Here is a 23,061-nt window from a genome sequence, read left to right as displayed (position 1 = left end):
GGGTTTGGTGGCCCGGCCCGGCCCGGCCCGGCCCTGCGGCCTCGCCACTTGACGGTTTTCGCCCCTGGTGCGGCCCCGCTGCTTAAACCCACGGAGTTCTTCGGTGTTTCCAGAGCTGGCGCGCCTCAGCGTCACCTAAGTGCCATGCAGGTGATGGAAAGCTGGGTATGAAAGGTGTCAGGCGTCTTGTCTTCGTGGGGACACGACGTCTCGACCTTGAAGAGTGGCTAGCTGTGGGGACGGGGAGGGGGGGATGGCATTGGTGGGGCCTGCTTGGGCTTGCTGGGTAGGCAGGGCGGTACGTGATGTAAAAACACGAAGTTTGGGTGGATATCAGGGGAAGAGGCAGGTGTTTTGCAGGCCCTCATGTCTGGCTGCTGGCGTATTCCTGTGCCCCATGGTGGCAATGTGGTCTGAACTGATATTCAGAGCTTTAAGTAACTGTCTGGTATGCCCCTGCCGCGGTTAGTGCTGAAACCTGCAGGTCAAACCGCTGACAGTTCCTATTACAGGCACGGTAGGCAGCCTTGGTCTCGTGTTAAAGACCAGCCCCTAATAAAATAGCAAGGTAGTTTGTCATTTTATAGCTATGGTTCCTGTTCACGCATAGCCTGGCCTGATGAAACACAGGTTGAACCTCACGCAGTCATTAAAAACTGTTCTCTAAATTGGAGAGTTAGGCTGGTCTTAATTTGAATTGTGAAAAATAATGACAGCTGCCATTGGTTTTCATGCAGTGTATTTTCACCTCTGTGTTGTTGACCCCCTTTAAGCTTCTACGAGGAACTTCTGTCTCATGGCATCTTGGAACCGCTGACTGCACCCATTGAAGGAATGGTAGTGAAAGAAGGCTCGTGCAATTACATGGCACCCCAGGGCATCTCCTCGGTTGTCAAGTATTATTTAAAACAGTCAGGTAATTTTTTAGATGCCTTTGTATGAAATGAAAGGTTTTAATGGTTGTGGTTTTGATTACATTCTTCAACTGTCTTTCAAATTTAAATCTTCAATGAGAATGTTCCTTGTTTGTTTATGTGTGTCTTGAAGTCGCTTAGACAGATAAACATGTCTGGGAGCAATTTAAATTTCCAAGTCCTGCAGGCGCTTCACTGACTTCAGCTGCACTGCTGCCATATAAAAATCTCTGTATAAATATAATGTCTGTAGCATCAGGGACCAAGCTTCTATTTACACTGTTGGCTTTAGCATATGAAAGTCGGACCTAACACAATTAGGACAGAGATAATTTAGTAGGAGTGAGGTCACGGTCGAGGAGAGATTTGAGCTGCAGGTTGAACGAGGTGAGCGTTTGGGTGTTTTTTGCACAAGTAAGTTAACTGTGCTGTTTAACTGAGCAACTGGGAGCAAAGCAGTGAGCTATATCCTGTGTTGTGTAGAAATGAGTGCTTATGCAGTATGTGAGCCTACTGTGCTGAAAGTCCTTTAGAAAAGACTGAAGGAGATCACCCGCTAGTTTAAACTATGTAACTGCCGCATTAGGTGTAATGTGGCAGAACTACTTGTACAGTTTAGTGACTAATTTAACTCTGGTTTGAAAACCGTTAGCTTTATAAGGAGTCAAGCTTTGCTCCTTTCATGTAATTAGTTTTGTCTTTTTTTTTTTTTTTTTAATTAGCAGGTTTTTTGGACCCTAATCTTACAAATAATTAACTACGTTCCTGTCTTCTGATATGTGGAGAGAGGCTAACCGGGCAACGCTTTTTTTCAGCTCCTGGGGGCGTGCTTTGATTGCTTACCAGGTGCCGCCTCCTGCACTCATCAGATTTCACTCTGAATTGGTTCATCTCACTAAACCCACAGTAAACTAACCTGACAAAGGGAGCAGCTGGTAGTTTTACATCTATTTACTGAGGTGAATTCTGTCTGAGAGGAGTCAGATGCCCTATCACAGGGCAGTGATGGGATCTTTTCAGCTGATGAGGATCCCCTCTTTTAAAGTCATATGCAGGCTGTTAAATTGATTCAACCTAATTTGTGAAACTTTGTGCTAAGACTGTATGCTTCACTGTTTACAAGTCATCCTGTTACTAAGGGAAACTATTTTCTCTGTGGAATTCACTGTTACGTGTATTTAACTACTTCTTTTTCCAAGCAGGTGCAGATGTCTTCTATGAACAGCATGTAACTAGCATCTCTCTCCGAGATGGGAAATGGGAAGTCTCCAGGAAAATGGGACCGCCGGAACAGTTTGATATAGTTATTCTCACAATGCCTGTTCCACAAGTTCTTCAGCTGCAAGGTGACATTGTAAACAGTAAGTTCATACCTCAAAATCACAGGTATATAGCCCAAAATGGCAATTGAGCACCTTGTATAGAAAGAAACACTCAACAGCCTGAGCTATCTCTTAATTTCCGCTAGAATAGGGTGAATCTGAAAACGATAGGAGGTGGGTAATTTCGAGGTCATATGTGTGGCACATGAGTGGTAATACTTTGATAGCAAAAATATCTAAATAAATGAGTTAGTCTTTAATCTGATCTTTAATTTTTTGCCGACTTCTAAATTCAGGACTTGTCTTTCTGTAACTTGGCAATAGTTATTGAATCAGACAATACGCCTCAGCTGGTCCCCACATGGTGGTTTCCTTGTCGCTATCTCTTTGTCAACGTGTCATGCTGATTTTCAGTGCTGCCCTTGGTATGTTTGCAGCAGGGATGACCCAGAGAATAAGACTTGAATAACAACTGTGCTGTGGGGAAGAATCCCTAGGGCATTTCAGTGAGCCTAAAATCGTGTGAAATGCAGGGGAGGAAAAAGTCCAGCTCAGAACTCTTTGGTCTCTAATTTGTAAGACCAAAGCCTCTCAGACCCTCCAGCTTGTTTGCTGTTTCTGGCTGCCCCCTGGGGGTTGTATTCCCCAAACCTGAGTAAATCTCAGTTATCCCTTGGTGACTTATTGGGGCGAATGTGTTAACAGTGCCATGGAGGCTTAGAAAGAGCAGCTCAGCGCTGAGGAAGAAGCACGAGCTCAGGTCTGGACAAGTTTACTAGCTTAGGTGCAATTGTCTCAGGTGTGAGGCTTCCAGGGCCGGATTAACTTTTACCTGAGGGAACCCAGGAAGTTTTGTCTTCTCCTCCCTTTATCCCCACTTCTCTTCCTCTCTCTGCCTGTACCCTGTGTGAGACCGGCTTCCAGGTTTCCAGTCTGGAATTAATTCTTCATCTTGGGCAGCAGGACTGATTCCCCATACCCTGGAGTTCCTTAGTGTTGGAGCTATTGGCTTCTTTACTACTGTTTCTTTAGGCTAAGAAATGAGTGGAATATAGTGAAGGTGTTTCAGAGCCTGAATAGGGTGTAGATTTTGGATCCTTTTTAACTTACAGAGGGTCAGGGTACATCACTGTGTCTCTAAATCTCAACCTTATATTGATTGCACATCCAAGAGCTGAGTTTTGCTGACAGAGAACGGGGGTTTCCCGGATGCACCTCTTTTGGGATTTTAAGCTGCAATTTCATGTTAAACTTAAGGTAGGTGGTTGTGGACAGCTGCTGAAAGGAAGTCGGTGATCCCATAGATGATTGCCATAAACATGCAGTATGTGGGGTTTTTTTAATAACTAAACAGTTCGGACACCTATGCTCACATTTTCAGAGGTGTGTCCTGAAATTTAGGCTCTTATATTTGTAGTTAGGTGCTTCAACAAAAGCATCCTGTGTGCACATGTGTTGTGAGTTCCTCTTCATTGCAGAACTGTTTTTTTGAAAATCAGTTTCATTTATTTACATGATATCCAGAGAATTAAGACTGTGAAATAATGACCCTCCCAAATTTTATGTTCAGTTGCAAAGTTTCCATTTTAATACTTAAAGCTCTGCGGACTAAAGCTTTCATTAGCCTGTTTAATTTGTGTCTTTTTCCTGTTCTTTAACCTTTTAGATGAGCCTGAACATTATGTCAATGTGAAATTGTATACATTTAGGAGGAGACAGAATTAAGTGGCCTTTGGCAACCTAGAATTACCATTTTAAATGGACTGTGTGAGAAATGATTATTCCAGAATTACTTCTTTTCTGAATGTAAAGCCAAAACTTAGATTAATGAAGAATGTAGTGTGTATACACATCTATTTTTTTTACTTTTTTATATATATATATATAAAGTGTGTATATATACACACATATGTACATGTGTATGCCTGCATTTACATAGATAAAGTATTTTGTCCTGTTTACTTGTATTTTGTTAGGCTTGTATTCTTTGAATTTTACGAGCATTTATCACTTCTTAACTGAAAAGGGGCAGGGAAGGAAGTGGCTTGCCTATGGCCAATCTTTTTAGATTTATTCATCTTTATTTTCAACCTTTATTCATTCCCACTACAGCTCTCATGCTCAAGTAGAATTTATCAGTTGCACATATAGCAATAGCAGAGACTGAAGCAGTAATAATGCTGCTGCAAGTCATAAGCTTTGAAATCTCTTACACTGGTAAAGTTGTTGAATTGGTGGTCTGTGAAACAGGCATTCTTAGGGCTCTTTGATACTGGTATCTGATGAAATTACCCTTCGCTGATTTGATTTGGTTGGTTTTGATTCAGAAATTGTCCCCCCTGCGTTCACTTGAAGTTATGGTGGAATTACCAAGCAAAATTAATCAAAAGAAAAAAAAAAATCCTTTTGCAATGTCTTCATTTTTCCCTTGCTTTACTTTCTTTACATAACATGTGGTATGTGAAGAGTTAGTAACTTTCTGAGCTTTTAAAATAGCTGAGTACTCATATTGGGTTGAGGTGGAAGGGGAAAAGGGGGTTATAACTCCCTGCAACATGTTTGGTACAACAATAGGTGGCAGCAATCAAATGATGTTTAGGACAGTCAGCTTGAATAACTAAATTAAATTTAGTGCACTTATTTGTATTTGGGCTTTACATGTTTTGGTAGTAAATGTTGTGGTTATGCAGAAGGTAAAAGGAAAATGAATAAATGTTTGAGTTTTGTAATATAAATTCAGTATCAGAAAAGGAATAAATTTGCTTAAAAGCAGGATCTTTGCAAATGAAAGGACTAGATTTTGCAAATGTTCATCACCTAATAGTATTTCAGACATGCTGGACTGCTATATTGGCTGCTGATGTTAGAAAAATCCTAGATTTATATACCAGAATCCATATCATCACCAAGCAATACAGTCATTTTTTGTGCATTTTCAAATCGGATTGACAGCCTTTTTCATCGACTCTGTTTTTAGTAAGATGTTTGGCAACATGGCAGTTAAAGATTGCAACAACTCGCAGTAGTTTTTATCTGTGTGTTCAGAATGTTTTCATTAAGTTGCTTTACTTGGAATTTAAAATTACAGTTCCGCACATTTAATCTGCTAATAAAACAGAATCGCTTGGCTTTTGTTTCAAGCCTGACCTATTTTTTTTTCCATCTGTGTGAATGTCCCACATGTTTTAAATAATACAAGCAGATGAGGAGACACAAGTAAAATAGGACTGTATTTACGTAAGGAGGCTTTATAATGTGAATTAGGAAAGTGCAACTCTGATAATTTTTCATGAGTTGTTGCTGAGCGAACGTGTTTATTTTTGGATAGCGTGACGATAAATTTTGAATTTTGTAATTCCAGTTCCAAGCAATCTTAGCAGGGCTTATCCAAGCTTTGAGTTTGCTCTCTTTACCTAACCTATCTAAAATGTCTAATGTAAACATGTACACTGATTTGTTAGTTACTTATCAGACTTTAGAAGCTGAGGTCACACCGTGCAAATATTTGTGCTTTCTGGAAATACAAGTAGTTATTAATTCCACATGAGACTAGCTGTTGATATTCATGTGGTCCTGTAAAAACCTGTCACTCATTTAACACGGAAGCGTGCTAGTACTGACTGAGGTTGTAGTAGCAGGAGGATCTGTGTTGGTAAAATTGGGCAATACACTCTGATAGAGGTGTGAGAGGCCGTTGTCTGGTTTACAGCAGCAGAAATATGGGGCATCTTACTCTGTAGCAAAACCGTCTGTCCTTGCCTGCGGGAGAACTGTTTGCATGATGCAGCTGGGCAGAATACAGCTTTCCTTCGCCGTAACCTAACAGTTAGGGTGAGCTGTCTTTTGTTTCGCTTCTGGCTGTGAATCTCACCTGTGATTCAGTGTGTGGCATCCTGTCCCTACCTCCCACTGCTGCTGTCAGCTCCACCTCTCGCCTTCCACTGCAGCATTTTGTACTCTCCTCTGAGTTGATCTGACTCGCCAGTCCAGTGAGATCTATAGGTAGTCATGGGGGTTGTCTTCGCACAGTCAAGGAGTTGTGTTAGTTCGTGGAATGGTCTGACAAGCCTGAGAAAGCAGGCAGAAGGGAGAGGGTGGGACTGCACATCTGGGAGCAGAGGAGGGTGTAAGCAGGAGCAGCGCACGCTTGCTTGTCTGTTCGGCTGCCACTGAAACCACTACAACAGCCTTTAAAGCAAGCGAAGTTGTTACGTGTTCTCTGCCTTCTGCAGCTCAGGTATTGCCTCCCTTCTTAGGGAGTACTTTTTAAAAACAGGCTACTGCAGCTGGAATTGCACATCAGGAAAAAAAAAAATTAAAGTAGGCCATGCGTGTTCTTAAGCGTGTATTTGACTTAGCCTATTTTTAGGTGTTTCTTTGTATCTACAGTACTTATAATGGACTTGTTCTGCAGTTACTAGTGGAACACATTGAAAGCCTGTCAAAAGTCAAATAGGTTAGCACGCTGATTCCAGTGACCCTCTTCGTCTGATAAGTGTGAGGATTAAACCTGGTGTGTGTGAGCGCGAGTGGTTTGATAAGGAGAATGAAATAGAAAATATATTAGATAAAGGGCTACTTAGCATTTTATTGTTGTCAGTCAACTCTGTCTCCCTTTGGTAGAAAGCTGAAACTTTGATTTGACAGATCTCACAGTAAAACAGAAGAAAAAAAGCAAGAAACGATGCTGGAAGAGGAAAGTATGCTGCCTTTTGTCTTCAGACTTGGAGGGAGCGGGGCAGCTGCTTCCCACTCCAGGGGAACCCACGTTAGATCCTTTTGCCAGACCAGGATGACAGCTCTTAAACAGAAACCCCACAGAGAGGGTTTCGCTCCGTCACAGCATCTTTTTTTAGTGCCTGGTAACGTTGCAGAAACACTTCTTCCAGCAGTCCCTATTACTTGTTCTACCCTACCTCCTGCAAGTCAGCTGTATTATCGTCACAACCATCTGTGGGCCTGCAATAATGCAGTCCCCCCCGCCCGCCCCCGAAAGATGGGGGAGTTATTTTTAGCAGCATCAGTGGTGTGATCTTCAGTTCGCCATGTGGCCCACAGACTTACTGGCATGTTATTGTGCTTTCAGCAAGGGTAGAAGAGCAGCACAGGAGCTGTGCGAGGGATTGAACAGTGTGAGCAAAGAAATGCTCGTGAATCTGCGGTTTGAATTCTAAGCTTAGGTTTCCTGTGTAGTCCCAGGAGAGATTGGGAGCACCTGCATGTTAAACGGGCAGCGGATTGTGCTGATTTAGCTAAACCAGTTTTAAAAAAAGTTACTTCTGACGTATCAGGCAGTGCTGTTTTTGTGTTGACACACTTAATTTAGCCTGATCTGGCTATCTGTAATTACTGGAACCTGGACTGTAACCTGCTTATCTTCCTGTCCCTACTGCGTATGCTGGTGGGCAGAGCGCTTCAATACCAGGGGACTTGATCACAGAACTTTAGTTAATGCTTGTTTTGCCTCTTTACGTCATTCTAGCAGTGTATCTCAAAACAGAGAACGCGCCCCCAGGAATATCAGATCAGGTAAACATGAGCCCATGTGTGTATGCACACGTTAGGTTTTTTTTTTTTTTTTAAATAATAAAGGTGATGGTATTTGAGCACAGGACATACTTGGAACAGAACAAATAAATGCTCTAAAACTTGTTTATCTCCACAATAAACACAGATACCTCTCAGTTTTTCCCAACAGCAGGCAGTCTTTGGTACTATCCAGGGATTGTGTTTAGATAGAGAAATCTTTCCAAAGCTGCTCTTTGCCATGAGCTTAAAGGAGGGGGGGAAAAAAAAAAAAAAAGAGTTCCCTGCCAAGAAATGTGACCAAACTGAGCAATTCTGAAACTTCTTTATTTGTGTCTCGTGGGACATGCATTTAATGAGCTGATGGTTTCTGTGTTGTAAGAAGCTTGGATGTGCTACTAAGAACTTATTCTTCAGTACATCTAGTTAAGGCATTTATATCAGAATTGAATTTTTAGATTCTGAATCTAAAATGGTTTGATTTTTGGGAAACAATGAAAATGTACATCTCGCCCCTCCCTTTGTGTAAAATCCTTTTTTGTTTGAAGTTTTTGCTCTTATTTTTTGGGGGGGAGGGTGGGGAGGGAGGGGTTGTGGGTGGAGGGAAAAGGGGGAAACACATTTAGAAAAACTCTCCCTCCTTCCCTGTGACCACACCTGCTCAGCATACTTGGGAGAGAAATGTGCGAAGGTGACCGCAGGCTGACTTTGACTTTATAGCCGTTGTTTTGATGTAAAAATCTACAACTCAAACTAGTGCTTTTATAGAGTTGAAAACCTTTGAAAGGCCTGGTGCAGGTTTGCAAGCAGTCTTTACATTTAATTGCTTGCTTTGGGATTATTTTTTTTTTAATTAGTGCTGCAATCAAATAGGCAGACAGAAGTCTTCATTGGAACACTTTTTTTTTTTTAATGCTATGTGCATTTTAATGTATTCTCATAGCTTAGGCAGTGCCTCTAGACTGGATGGGTTTTCATGGATTTCTAGGGGTTTTTTAATAGTTGCTGGCCACTCGCACCACTGTAATTGAGACCGTTCTTTTATAAAGATTATCTTTACCTCCCACGGATATGTCTGCAAACTTTTAAGTTATTTTTGCAGTCCACATCTGGATTAGAGCAGGAAAAAAAAAATAATATTAATTTTAAATTTAATGAGATTTTGGCTCCATTGAGTCAAACATAAAATTTGCATTGAGCTTGCAGTCAGCTTTTCACAGTTGGCATCATAATTTCCAAGAACGTATGGTATGCTCTTGTATTAAAAAAAAAAAAAAAAAAACAACCCTCAGGGATAACTTACCCTCAGACACTTTTTGTAGAAGCTAAATTACCTTCCTTCTCCTGTGCTATCAAGTGAGATGTAGACGGTAGGGGTTTTTATTTTGCAGAAGCGTCGCAATGCACATTGTCAGCCTTCAAGGTGTCAGATGGATCAGCTCACTCATGTGGCTGAAAACTAACACCAGGGGAAAAATCCAACAACTTAAAAGGTTTGTGTTAGCAGGTTGGTCTGGTTTAGTCGGTGGCTGTGTGGGCTCCAGAGCTGAGCAAACCTGAGAGAGATGTGAACCCCATCTCTATTTAGAAATTTGCAGTCGGGTCAGTTGTAGCTGACTGTGAAAATTAGGATGCAGGCATGTTTCCTCTGTCCCCTTGCTTTCAGCCTGTTCCTTACTTGATTAAAACCTGGGTCAGTTCCTTAATCCTCTTCCCTGCATGGCCAGCAGGCAGTCGTGTCACAGAATCGTAAGAACTGTCTAGGTTGGAAGGGACCTTTTAAGATCATTGAGTCCAACCATCAACCTAACACTGCCAAACCCACCACTAAACCACGTTCCTAACCAAAATTCGGCTGGCGGGTGTAGTAGCAGAAAAGACCAAACAGCAGTGGCTTATGTTGTCGGAGAAGCTGAGAACAGTGTCCTCTTTCTTCTATAATTTCCATCCAGAATATTATCATATCCTGTTAGTATTTTAGCTATATCGTGTTTTGGATTTACCTGCATCGCCATAGAAGCCTGCATTTACTGTTGGCTGCCTTGCTCTTCCTTAGGATTTGAATTCCTTGCTAAATCCACCTTCCCAGAGACACTTGGAGCACTGTGTGGGGTCTCCTGTGACTCCATTATTTTTTAAAAAAAGCCCTGATAAACGTTGTTCAGTGACTAGTGTAGCTTTCGCCTCATTTCAAGACAGAATCTGGCTATGTAACCCAGTATTTCAGAAGCTGCTGATAATACAGGTTGCTGTCTTCAGGTTTTTTTCCAGTATTTTGGTTTGCGTTGGTGGTATGTTTGACAGAATTAACTCTGTTCCAAGACTTGTAAGGTATGCTCTGCTCTTCTGACCCTCACGAGTTTCCTGTGAGCTCTCAGCTGACCGTGGGCGCTCACCTGACTTGTGGCTCGATCGAGAGCAGAGGGTGAAGTCTGTGCTGTGTCAAATAGCGTGCCTGGAGGTAAGGTCTCGTGTTTGTCATGTACCTTAATAGTTTGTTTGAAAACAGTAAATATTGCCTGAGCTTGATAATGTAAGGCAGATGTGAGGCTTCCCAAAGCTCTTTGGGTCTTGAGTTCATTTGTCTGAATTTCTGTTTGCTTTAGCAGCTGTTTTAGTATCTACCGTCAGTTCTTCATCTAGTTTTGAGGGGTTGAGAACTTTTTCACACGTGATTTATGGAACAACTTTAAATACTGCTTCACTATTTTTTAAATTTTATTTTAAAAAATATTTTTAATTTTTTAATATTTTTTAACTATTAAATTTGTCTCATTTTTAATGGCTGGACTACCAAATAGTAACGGTTTAGCAGTTGAATGTAGTAAACTTCAAACATCTCCTGTTTGTCCCGAAGGTGTTTTGGGCTTTGCTCTTGCACCTGGTTTTGTTGACTACTGAAATTTTAATCTTTGAAATTACGAATTATCTGACTTTGAATGAGAAGCCCTCATGTATGTAAGTAAAACTTGGTGGAAAGAAGATTTAAAACACTAGTTAGCAGCTTATTAGCAGTTGTCAGGTGGGTGATGGTAAGTGTTTGGATCTCACCGATCAGGATTCGCTCTTAGGGTGATCAGGGTGGGCTTGAATGTTGGTTATGTTTCAGGAAGCACCATGTGTGTGGTTGTTTTCCCATTCCACTGCTGTCCAACAGGGTAAGCAGGCAGTCTCACACTCCTAAAGCTTATTTAGTTTAGGAAATGGAGTAGGCTAGGTGAGAAATGAAGGTGTGATTGGTCAACTTAATTGACTTACTTGTCCAAGCACCCTATGTTACAGCGGTGGACTCGGTTGCTACAGATTATTAAAAATTTAAGGAATATATACATGTATGAAATGTAAAGTATATATATATATAGGGCTACAAAGATGATGAGGGGGTTGGAGCATCTTTCTTATAAGGAAAGGCTGAGGGACTTGGGGCTTTTTAGTCTAGAGAAAAGAAGACTGAGGGGGGATCTTATCAATGCTGATAAATCCTCCAAGGGATGCTGATAAATCTCCCCTCCCACCAGGGGGATGGGAACAGTCTGTTTCCAGTGGTGCCCAGTGATAGGACAAGAGGGAATGGGCACAAAGTGGAGCATAGGCAGTTCCATCTCAGCCTGAGGAGGAACTTCTCTGCTGTGAGGGTGGCAGAGCAGTGGCACAGGCTGCCCAGAGAGGTGGGGGAGTCTCCCCCTCTGGAGCCATCCCAAACCCGCCTGGACGCGTCCTGTGCCACTGCTGGAGGTGCCCCTGCTCTGGCGGGGGGTGGCACGGGGGGAGCTCCAGAGGGCCCTTCCCACCCTGACCATTCTGTGTGTGTGTGATGTTGCCTATTTAAATGGATTAAAGCTATCCTTTAAGCTATTATTCGAAAGAACAAGGGACATGCAAATAAGGCTTTCCAGAGTCAGTCCTATTGGACCAGTGGCCTCCGAGTCTATTCCCTTCCCAAAAGTAATGTTTTAAAAATACAGCTGGACTGAAATGTGGCTGATTGGTGCTCCTCTGTAAAGACAGGTATGAGAGGGTAAGTGTAATCCCTGTACATAAAGAAGGATTTATTAATCCCTTCTCATTGGATTCTTACTTTAAGGAGAACAGGGTTGCTGCCTGTGGAAATTTAGGAAAGTAAATTTTATTAAATTAACTGTGCAGACATTAAGTGGCTTAAGCATCTTGCAGACACTTAAGTGACTGCAGAACAAGAAAGTGGTGTACAACTTTGTAAAGCATCAAATAAATAGATTTGTTGGCTGTTTGCGTATCCTTTTCTCATCAGCACAGTAGAAAGCATATTTTGGAATATTGATTAAAACCCCTTTCATCTATTCTGAATTAAGGCGTGCTTGTTGCAAAAGTAAGCTTGAAACCAACATTCACATTTTATAATGTATATTATGCTCAAAGACAGTTTACAAGCAGGCAAAAATATTAACTTGGAAATGATCACTTGTTTTCAAATAACTGAACTACTTTTAGAATTTATGCCCAACTGGATTGAAAAGGTTGCTTATTTCCATGAGATAGAATTGTCTAAGCAAGAGCTTAATTTTCTATGCTGAAGAAAATGCTATGTAATTCTTTGTGAAACAAGGAAAGTTGCCTCAAATTTGGGTTTTGAATATTTTTAATTCATCTGCAAAGGATCATTGGAAGAATTAAATACTGGACTGAAACGAAATTCCTAGGGTCTCAGCGTCCTTTCCCATACTCGCATTTCAGCTAGCGTAATTCACCAAGGAAATCCTTGCTTAAATTTCAGAAATACAGACTTCTTATAACTTTTAATGTTTTTGTATGCCAGTCTTCCTTTGCATTTACAGGAGGTTATCATCTCTTTGTGGTACCGTGTGGAATCTTAAACTTTTAAAAAAGTATCTCATGTGTGAGAGAGAGTGAGAATTTGTATAAAAACTGACATTTCTTCATCTCTGTGGTGTTAGCTCTTTATAGGGCGCTCGCGCTTCCCAAACATTTTCGTAAGACATCACATACTAGATACCTTTAGATGTCACTAAGTCTCTCTGCATCATGCTTGTGTGCTGCAGGACCCTGGCAAGGTTCGCATCTGTAATGTCAGAAAAAAGGTAGATTAATGAATTGTGTATCTGCCATGCTGTCAACATGCTTCCATTTTGACAGCATCCAGGCATTGTAGTCTTAATTTGTGTACTGCTCAAAGGTCTGTGGAAGATCCTAATTTTGGCAAGCAAAAGCAGTATCGCCTTTTAAACTTCAGCTCCTCAAAGTTTGTGCCCCTTCATTCTTTAGAAGTACGTGTGGTTTTTCTACCCCTCCCCTCTCTGGTGATAAGCCACAATACCATGTTTTCTGCTTTAGATGTTGTGGAAGAAGTAGAAACACATTAAATATTTGGAAAATGAATTTAACACATCAGTTTTGGGGTTTTTGTTTGGTTTTTTTTGGTTGGTTGGCTTGTGGGTTTTATTTTTTACACCCTTAGGAGGTGGTAAAAATGCTGCAGTAATCCTGTGGGGAAGAAGTCTGACAGTCTCTTGTGAACAGCTTCAGTTTGAGATTTGTTAGGGAGAATGGTTAGAGTTCAGGACTCACAGGTGCTCAAAAACATTGTGGTAGCCTGGGGTTTTGGAACCAAACTAAGCGGGATTTTTGAGTGGCTTGCTGGCCTGAACGGGGGTTTATATTGATCCCATTTTTAAAGCGTTTGGCTTCGTACTTTTTAAGCCCTCATAAATCTTCTGGCAGTGAAACTGTGTGTGTTTACAGGCACTAAGATACATACTTACTTTGTTTCTTTTAACTTAGTGTTTGTTCTTTTCTGTCATGTTGCCTTTAGCCATAAATCTTATCTCCCTATTTTATTTTATTTTTTTGGTGTCACCCTGGCAGTACTTGTATTTTGCTGTAAAGTCAAATGTCAAGATACTAGGTATTACAACAGTTTGGGGTTTAACGTTCAATTTTCAGTGAGTGCCTGCATTTTCTGTTTTAATGGGGTTTGCCAGGCAGATGAGTCTCAGCAGCATTTTATGAGATCACTACTTCTGCCTTTTTTTTTTTTTTAAATGCTATGTCAGATTTAGCTATTAGAGTTGATAAGTTACCATCAATAGTTGAAAAAGGCATAGACAGTTTTCCAAGAAACTGTTTGTTGTGGCAGGAGGAGGGGAGAGTTTGGCTTTTGAATACAGTATTTGATACGATGTGCCATGTGGTATGATAACGGCAAGGAAATTTTAATTTTTTTCCCCATCTGGTATTTTTTTTTTTTTCCTCTGTAGGTTACAGCTGATCTGTCAATAACTTTCAAGGAGCTAGTTTTCTTTTTTTTTTTTTTTTTTTACCCACTGTGTCACATTTTGAGCATTAATATTTTATAGTTTTGGCTTTTCTCCTTACAAGTAAAAGAGGAGACTGGGGAACCAGGTTTTTAGGTTGTATGCTTGATTGTATGTCTAAAATTGTGTGCATGATGTGCATGCTCTAATTTATGAAAGTTGGATAAATTATGGCAGACTTGCAATCAGGCACAGCTTTCTTAATTTATCTGTGCTTTCAGAACACGTGCTGTGCATACTTGGTTGCATGTCTAAATCCTTTGCAAGTCTGAGATGAGAGACAGGATGCAAAATGAAAGAATGTGTGATAAAACAAAAGAAATAGAACAGGTAAGACATCCAGAACATGTGATACAGATGAAGCCACATGAAACAACGTACTGATTGTGGGTGACGCGTTACAAATGTATGCAGCTTTAATTTTTTTATTTTTTATTTGGCATTGTTGTTTTCTGGTAGTGATTATATTTCGGGTATGTCTGAATACCAGGCAAGAAGTTGCTTAAAAAAGAAGCAAAAACCCCTGTTATTAATGGAACAGTAGTCTTAACAACAAGTGTTGTGGGAACATGGACCTGCGAACTCCTTAGTGTGAGCGTGGTTTGTATGCCAGTGCAGTTTTCAGCTTTGAGGAAAGCTTAACTTCTCTTTATCCCTATCTCGCCCTGTGCAAATGGAGGTTAATGCTTACCACACAGATAAACACTGAGGGTAGGGTAGGAAGGTTCCATCAGGACTCGATTTTTGAGACAAGAAAGACTGTCTGGTGCTTTTCTGCTCTCTAGCTCTGCAAACGAGCTCAGTTATAGGTGGTAAAGAACATGGAGATACAGCATAAAGTTTAGTAAAATATACAATGTTTGCTAAGTATATTTGTATTAATCTACAAAAGCCCTTTCCCCTGTATAATGCTGTGACTGTTGTCAGACTCTGTGGTGTTTTCCGCTATCCTTCTCACACATTGGAATAACCTGGCTTTTTAGGCTCGCTGATTTACTTTCCCAATATCTTTTTCCATCGTCACAGCACTGCAGCGTTTAGAAAGTGTTGCTTTCATTGTTGCCCCTTTTATTAAGGGCAACCTTAGCAGCAGGTGAGATATAAAAGGGCAGGAGAAACATACCGTGATGGTAACACATAGTCAGCTTTGGATGTCTGCACATTACCAATACTAGTCAAGGAAAGAAAACTGCTCACAGGAGAGATCATTGCATAACTCTGAACTGGAAATTAAATAGATTCATGTTACGCTGAGAGGAGTTACAGCACTTCGCTTTGGTATGTTTTAGATCACCAAAAGAAGTCATGATACAAGAAAGAAATGAGGTAGTTTATCTTTGTCCACCACGTTCTGTGTCCTAACGAAGCCCATATTTTAAAAGAAAATAAGGAAGGAAAAAGAAGAACATGGTTACAGTGAAAGAAACTATTACCATGGCATGTCAGAGGCGTATTTTACAAAATGTTACAGTGAATTAACAAAATGTGTCCTTTGGTTTCGTAGCTTTTGTGAGGAGTGCTACACAGTGCATCATCATTTTAACTGGTAGATCAAACTACAGAACTTTCGAACCAACTCTAGATTAAGTCTGTTATTAATTCAGTTATTTTTGCTAGCACAGCAGATTGGTGCTTTTTTCTCCTCATCATCGTGAGGTATGTGCTCTGAAAATCATTGAAGTATTAGACAAGACACTAAAATGTCAACCATCTAAGCTACCAGTTAACACCAATTCACAACTGTTTCAAGTGAGACAATATGAGAGGAAACCAAATCTTATAGTTCTCATTAAAATGAAGTGTCTTATGCATTCACCCTGCAGAAAAAACTAGAGAAATTATTCTGTTATTTACCAGTTTCTCTGCAAACCTTAATGTACGTGTGTTTGCAGGCTCTCACTGCCGCATTGAGGTCTACACCAGCACTTCCTTCAGCATGCAGCAAAAAGGGGAGAGATGAGAATTTCTTCTAAGAGCATATGGTTTTATTTATAATGTGTTTCTCAGCTGTGACATTCATAGGCAGAGCTTACTTGTGTACTACACTCCCCCTCACTCAGCAAGCAAGCAAAAACTTCTGATATGTGCACTCAGGTGTTTTGTGGGTTTTTTTGGGGAAAAAAAAAAAAAGGTGCATGGAAGTAGGTGGAGCTTTATTTCATCAAACTGAGGATAAACATTACTTCACTAAGATAGAGAAAATTAACTTTTATGTAGTAGAAAAAAAACACCATAAACTTCTTAACTGAAAGCATGCTTCTTTGCATGGTAGCAGGGAACTTCTGTGTGTAGAGTAATGCTGTATTTCCATCAGAAAATTCACTGATAATTAACGATATGGGAATTCTTGGAGAAGAAGGGAGAGTGACAGAAAGCAGTCCAAACACAGATATTGTGGTGTGCACGTGAACAGAAAAATCTCTCCTTAAATGAACATATTGCTCGCTTGTTTTTTCTACTACGTGATGTTTAACTTAAAAATGCTAATAAACTACAGCCTCTTAGTCTGATTGCATCCAAGTGATTAATAGCATCTCTTGGTACTGTTTAAAAAGGTGGTTGGTTTTTTTTTTTTAAAAAAAAGATTATTTAAAAACTAATTGATGCTCATGTTCCCCTTTCAGCCGCCTTTAACATTTACGTCTGTGACAGATGTGATACAAAAAGGGAAGTACAAATATTTCAAATATAGATGTTAGTCTTAAACCTGCTGGCATTTTTTTATGGTGACCGTTGCACAGTGTTGATTAGTAGTGGTAGCACAGACTTTGTCATGTACCCCTCTCCTTCTCAGAGTGTTCTTTCTATTTTAATTTATAAATACAGGTATTGTGCAGATTCATTAAATGCTAGTAAAAAAATTGAATGTTCTCAGCTATGACCACCTTGCTCATCTTTTTTTCTGCAAATTTCTGTTTTTCCATTGACTGCTTCTCCATGCTTACAGGAAAACTAGAGTCTTATCCTGGTCTCATCTGCTCATGTGGAACAGGGTCATGATTTACTGTCTCTGTAAAGCTGGGGACTTTCTGTGGTACGTCCCCGTGAAAACAAATGAAACTACGGTCACATTCCAGACAGCGGATTTTTGCCACTTCCTGTGCAATATGGACTCTATTTCTAAATGAAGACAAAAGCCTTTGTTCTGCTGAGTCACAGTCCAGAACAATAGACAGCTACAGAAAAGTTGGTACGCTTTGTTTCTCGTTCCAGTTTTGACTTTGAAGTTCTCCCCTCTACTTGCTTCTCTCTTTTCTGTCTTCTTTATTTTTTTATCTTTTTTTTTTTTAATGCTACAGTTGCAATATGATTTAGCATGCATGTTCCTGCATTTATTTTCTCTGAGCTCTGTTATTATAGTTCTCCTTTTTGGTTGCAGCAATCCTATTGACTGTCACCGGTCTGCAGGTTTTGTCTACTTCACATAAAGCTGCTTTGTGCAAGAGAGAAGTGCAAGGCAGTTGATCAGCTTTCATGAGTCCAAAGCACATCATCTCCCAAGGTGATGAGTAATAATAAATCGTTATTTTTGAGGTGCCTCATTCGTTGTTTGGTTGCTTTGAAATGCAGCTGACAACTCATTGAAACGTATTTGAGGGATGCAGGTTTACAGCCAGTAGGGTGTTATGGTAATAACAGGATATGATCCATGAAAAAGGCTGTGTAACATAGATGTTAGAATATGCCTGGAGCCATCGTGAGCAAATGCCATTTGAATCTTTTGCAATATTGCTGAAAATTGTGATATTGCCTAGTGTTATAGCCGGTGAAAATTACAGTTGGTTAGAAAAGTGTGTAAATGCGGTATTGTGAAAAGGGATGGAAAGAGAAGAAGGGGAAAAGAAAGGGCCCTGTGGGTATCATCTCACTTTTGCACCAAATAGCAGTGGGATAGGAAGACCTGCCATCTGTTAAAAGCTACAGAGTCCAAACTTTGGTTTTAGAGAGCATAGTGCTGACTGATGCTAGCAGCAGGATCACAGGCTTATGTGAAATTTATGTGATGCTGTGATCAGTTAAATCCTTCTCCCTTGCAGAGTAACGGGGCCGCTGGTAGCGTGGAGAAAGTGCGCCTGCTGAATTGCTTGAAATGGGGAGGTGGGGGGAAGGGAAGGAAATCCATAGTGAAATAAAACCCTAGAGTAAGTTTTGCACTCAGATATTTAATCCAATGCCTGCGTGAAGTAGAGCTGATTGCAGATTATTCCCAGGAGAGAGTTTAATGGGGTCTTGAAGGCTTTATCAGTTTCTTTTTGAAACTTCTGGCACCTCACCTTTTGTTATAATCACTGCTTGCAGCTTTATAATACATGTTTAGCTCTAGGAAAACCTATACTTTGAGTGTTTTTTACCCCATTAACATTATTAGTGCATTTTAATAAGAATTAGTGCTAGCTTTCCACGATACTGATGATTGAAGCTAAGCTGATTGAAGCTCTTTGAATCAAAAGACAAGGGGTATTTTGGACTGCAATAAAGAATTGAGATGTGTGTTCCTGTGTGAAGGTATTTTGAACCTCTTCTTTGTCTTTTTATCACTTTTTCACGCTTTATGGAATGTCCTTCACTGAAAAAGTGCACGGCAAGGTTTGGTATGTGTTTAGCTGCAATTTAGGTATATATTACTATTATTTAGGTATATATTTACTCAAAAATTAATTTTAAATTGAGTTGCCTTAATTGTACAGGGAACATTTGAGATGAAGTTGGTAGGCGACAGCACTGACTGAGTAACTATGAATTCCTAGTTTTAGGTAATTGTCTTGAGAGAACTTTGGTAAATGAAAAATAAAAAAAACCCACCAAAATTCAGGAACTGTCCACACCAAAAAAATGTCTCAACAGAAAGAAAAAGAGGAAATAAAATGTGGAATCCCTGAATTCAGGAATAAAAGGAAGAAGTGAGAAGCAGTTAGCAGAAGAAATGGTGGTTACTAAAATTGATGGAAAATTTGGGCATCTGAAAAAAACCAGAAGGATTTACCAGCTGGATATTTACATGAATATGCAGTAATGTGTGCCTTCTCAGAACCATGTTAAAGCAGGGGTAAGATAATCCTGGAAAAGTATATAGGAAGAACTAAATTTGCTTTTAAAATAGTACTGTCACATACTAATCACCAGCAAAGAAAGAAGGTACTGGATCCAACAGTTTGTTTAACTCATCCTGCTCCAAGTTAATAGCAGAATTTCCATTGATTCTTTTATCATTACCAGATTTTGCCTTGGTTTCACTCTTCAACCATATTGAGTGTTGAAAGATGTAATTGCCTCTTTATCTGAGAAAGCCAAAAAATGAAGGAAATTAGTTTTGCAGAGCTACTGAGAATAGTAAGGGAATACGTTAATCTAGCTGAAGGTGAAGACAAACCTGGATGTTGCCTGTGTAGTACCCTGCCTATGGGCGCGTATTTCAGTCAAACCATTTGAAAGAAAAGGTAGTGGATGCCCACGTAGTAAAAGGATGTTAGCAGAGAGGAAGATGATGCATGCATTAGTCTTGCAGAAGAGAAAGATAATTACTATCAACCATCATATCTTTTTTTTTTTTTCCCCAAATTGTTACTTGATTAACATAATCAAGTTACAGTCAGAGCAATTGCTCTCAATTAGTACTTAGTTTGCCAATTACAGCTTCTATTTCAAACTCGATAAAGGCAGGCAAGGTTAGCGAGCCTGAAAGCACGTCTGGTTTTTTTATGCTGTATCTGCTGAACTAATAGAGGGTATGACTTCTCTCAACAGCATGTGCCAAACTTATACCCTTAAATGATCAAAGGCACAGCGACACAGTTATTTAAGATACCTTCATGTCTAAGAAGATTTAGCACTTTTATTTCTTGGCACACTTTTAAAAAAACACTTCAGTGTAAATAAAAAAGCTAATTTAGTAGCCCTGACAAAACTGGTACAAAAGATGACACAGCTGTGAACTGATTTTGAAGAATTCCTTAAGAAAGAAAACATACGCACCGTAATTCTGGATTTTTACTAGAACGAGCAAGTACCTTCTATCCCTTTCCATCTGAAGACCCCTAATGTGTCAGCTGCTGATGATTGGCTTTTTCATTTTTCACATTGGTGAGGGAAGAACTCCACATCCACTTCATAACCTCAGTCTCTGTCCTCAATCCCTCCTTGATTTCCAGTGCAGCCCTACCCCAGGGAAGACCGACTAAAACATCTCCAGCAAGATGTCCATCTTCTTGCCTTTATGGAGTGCAACAGTTGACTGAGGCTTCCCAGGCTTGTGAACCTACCCTGGGGACTCATCCAGATGTCTGGCTGGCTTTCGTGGGCACCACTCTGGTAAGGTCTAAAAATAGAGCCCTGCAAGACTGAGCCATCTACATTTCTTCCACGAGTAGTCTACTGCTGGGTGGTTGTGGTTGTTAAAGAACCTCCTTTCCAGGGTTATTTTGATGCTGTCAGTGCTTCGCAATCATGACTTTACGTTTGTGAAATGGTCTGGGATTTTCACCTGCTCTTCTGTCCACTCCTGGCAATGTTGGAAGCACAGTGTGGCATTTGACAGGTCTTGCCTCCATGGCAATGACACTTGTTCTGCTCATCTTCGTCTTTGCCGCCGTCGCCTTGGAACCAAGAAATGGGGTTCACATGTACTCTGAGTTGTCTCTTGCAAAGCAGAGGGATGAGAAGATGCATCTTCTGCAGTTAGGTTTCCATCAAGATACAAAGAGATGATGCTGTTCTTCCTTCAGCCTGGCCTTGGCATTTTCGGTCACAGGACTTGTTTTTTCTCTGCATGCAGAACCCACTTCACCTTATGTTCAGTAAAGCTTTTTGTGTGCTCTGGTAGCTTTTACACCACTGCCAGAGGAAGACAAATAGTAATTCTATAACTAGACAGTTTAATCAACTTTTGCTACTAATATTTGTTGCTCAGTGTCAAAATTAAGGTTCACGTTTCAATCTCTGTGCAGAACATGCTTCTCCTAAATGCTAGCTTGTAGCAAAACTACTTTCTATTTCCAGTTATTAAGCAGTCTTCAGCACCAGTCTCTCAACTTGACCGTGGTTCTTTTGTCTCTGTGCTAGGAATCCTTACGTGCTGCACTCAAACAGCCGTATTTCTGATTATACTTACCCTGTGACTTGCAGAAGTGGTATTCTTCGTCTCGGTTATTATTTGCCTTCATCGTATGTGATTGGCAGAAGCTTACGGGATTTAATCAGAATTTTAAAAGACCTCATTTGACTGGCTTGGTGCTTTCGACAGAGGAAACATTTGTTGTTCTGTAAATAGTTGGGTTTTTCAATATGAACCTGGAACTGAGATCTTTTAGTCAAATAGGCCCGAAGTAAAATTCTGCAAAATTGGAGGGACTGAGATTTTTTGGCTATTACAATATCTACTATTTAGTGAAATGCCTGTGCCAAGATACTGCCAGTAGCACTTATCTGTCCTCAACAGCAAACAAAAAGGGGAGGCGGAAGAGTGAAATAAAAAAAAAAAAAATATATATTGTTCAGTCAAGATAGATTAATAGTGTTACACACAAGCCACACTTCCTTGTTGGTTATATCAGTTCTTTGTATTTTTGTATGATCTAAAAATGTCTTTCCTTGCTTTTTTTTCCGTTTGGGGAAATCGAGTGAGTGTTCCCTTTCTGTGGAAACAGTTGGTACCAAAAAGGCTGCATTTTGATATGTAAAAATGTTCATTTCAGGGTAGTGCACATACTGCTTTCTGTGGCTTGACTATGTTTTAGCACTTTATGAGAATTTTTTTCAAAGGTGGTGGTATTTTATGTTGTAGAGAACAGTGGCCCTTAAGGGAGCATTGAATCAAATGGCTCTATGAGGTTTGGAGTGCCTGAAAAACTTTGCTGAATTTTGCACAGTGGCTGCTGGAACAACAAGTACCTTTTAAGAAATGAAAAGTTTTGCTTTTCCCTTATTGTGCCTACTGTCTGTGTATAAAATGAAGCTACTCTTACAGGTGTCTGCAGAATGAGTCCCGGATAGTTTCCCAGATGTTTCCTCTTCAGTAGGAGCTGCATTTTAGGAAGGGTTAGTCCTCTCAAAGGCTGTCATGCTGACTGACAGCTTTTACTGCTCTCAGCTTCATAATTTTCATAGTTTGTTGGGGAAATGAACTGCATAGCCTCCAGACCACTTCCTTAGACTCTCAGGCGCTGTTGTACAAGGACGTTCTGTTTCCATCAACATGTGAAATAAAATCAAAGCATCACATGAGTCAGTGTTGGATTTGTGTGTGGACATCAGCATTACCAGAATTTAGGAAAAGAAGATGCAGGTAGGTGGGTGAATAGGACCCACTTTGGCTTTGTTACGTCGGTTTCATCAACACTGCAGTGCAACGAAGAGGTGTGGCTATGGTATTACTGTTCCAGGGAAATCTGAGATCCTTTCTCATCTTAAAATGTTGTCCGATGTGGTTACACTCATCTATCACCTTCTGCACGTAAATGTACGGCAGGTGTGGGAGGGAGGGAGAACCTCCAGTAAATGTACACAGCATTAATTCTCCTGTATGAAGCCAGGTTTTGTTCTGCATCCCAGGCACTTGTCAGACTTTCATGCCTCTCTTATCCCCAGTGCCGTGCCTTGCTTCTGGGTGATGTCTGAAAGTCCTTTCACTGCATCCTACTTCTGTTTCATGGGAAGTACGATGGGAGAATTGGCAGGAAGGTGGGAGAAGTTCAGAGAAATAAGCACGATGGGAATATGGGATATGGAGCATGGGGTAGCATCAGCAGTGTGGGAACATGGATGTAGAACAAGGAGACAATGGGAGGAGGTCACGAAGAGAGGAACCAAAGCTCTGAGTTAGAAGGACTTTGTCCTGCTTAGACAGCAATGTCTCTTCCGGAGCGCAAAGTTGAAGCTGTTCTTGGTGATGTATCCCAGCCTGTGGCTCATCCTCGAGGATCCCAAGATGCTACAAAAAGCCGGGGAAAATGACAACTGGTATCCAGTCATTCTGAGCCCATGTTAATGATT

General features: G+C 40.5%; 1 protein-coding gene across 1 annotated transcript in view; it reads left to right on the top strand.

Annotated features, from left to right (window-relative positions):
* The first annotated feature begins 780 nt into the window (after positions 1 to 780).
* Positions 781 to 23,061, top strand: part of RNLS (renalase, FAD-dependent amine oxidase) — a 75,513-nt gene continuing 53,232 nt past the window's right edge. The window contains exons 1-2 of the mRNA XM_009881546.1: positions 781 to 916; positions 2,117 to 2,275. Of these exons, the coding sequence (XP_009879848.1) occupies positions 835 to 916; positions 2,117 to 2,275 (241 nt within the window). The 5' untranslated portion in view covers positions 781 to 834. The remainder of the gene's footprint in view (positions 917 to 2,116; positions 2,276 to 23,061) is intronic.

This window comes from Charadrius vociferus, unplaced genomic scaffold, assembly GCF_000708025.1.
Source record: "Charadrius vociferus isolate BGI_N301 unplaced genomic scaffold, ASM70802v2 scaffold390, whole genome shotgun sequence".
Taxonomy (NCBI): domain Eukaryota; kingdom Metazoa; phylum Chordata; class Aves; order Charadriiformes; family Charadriidae; genus Charadrius; species Charadrius vociferus.
The sequence above is the reverse complement of the archived record's forward strand: the minus strand, read 5'-3'. Positions and strand labels throughout refer to the sequence as shown.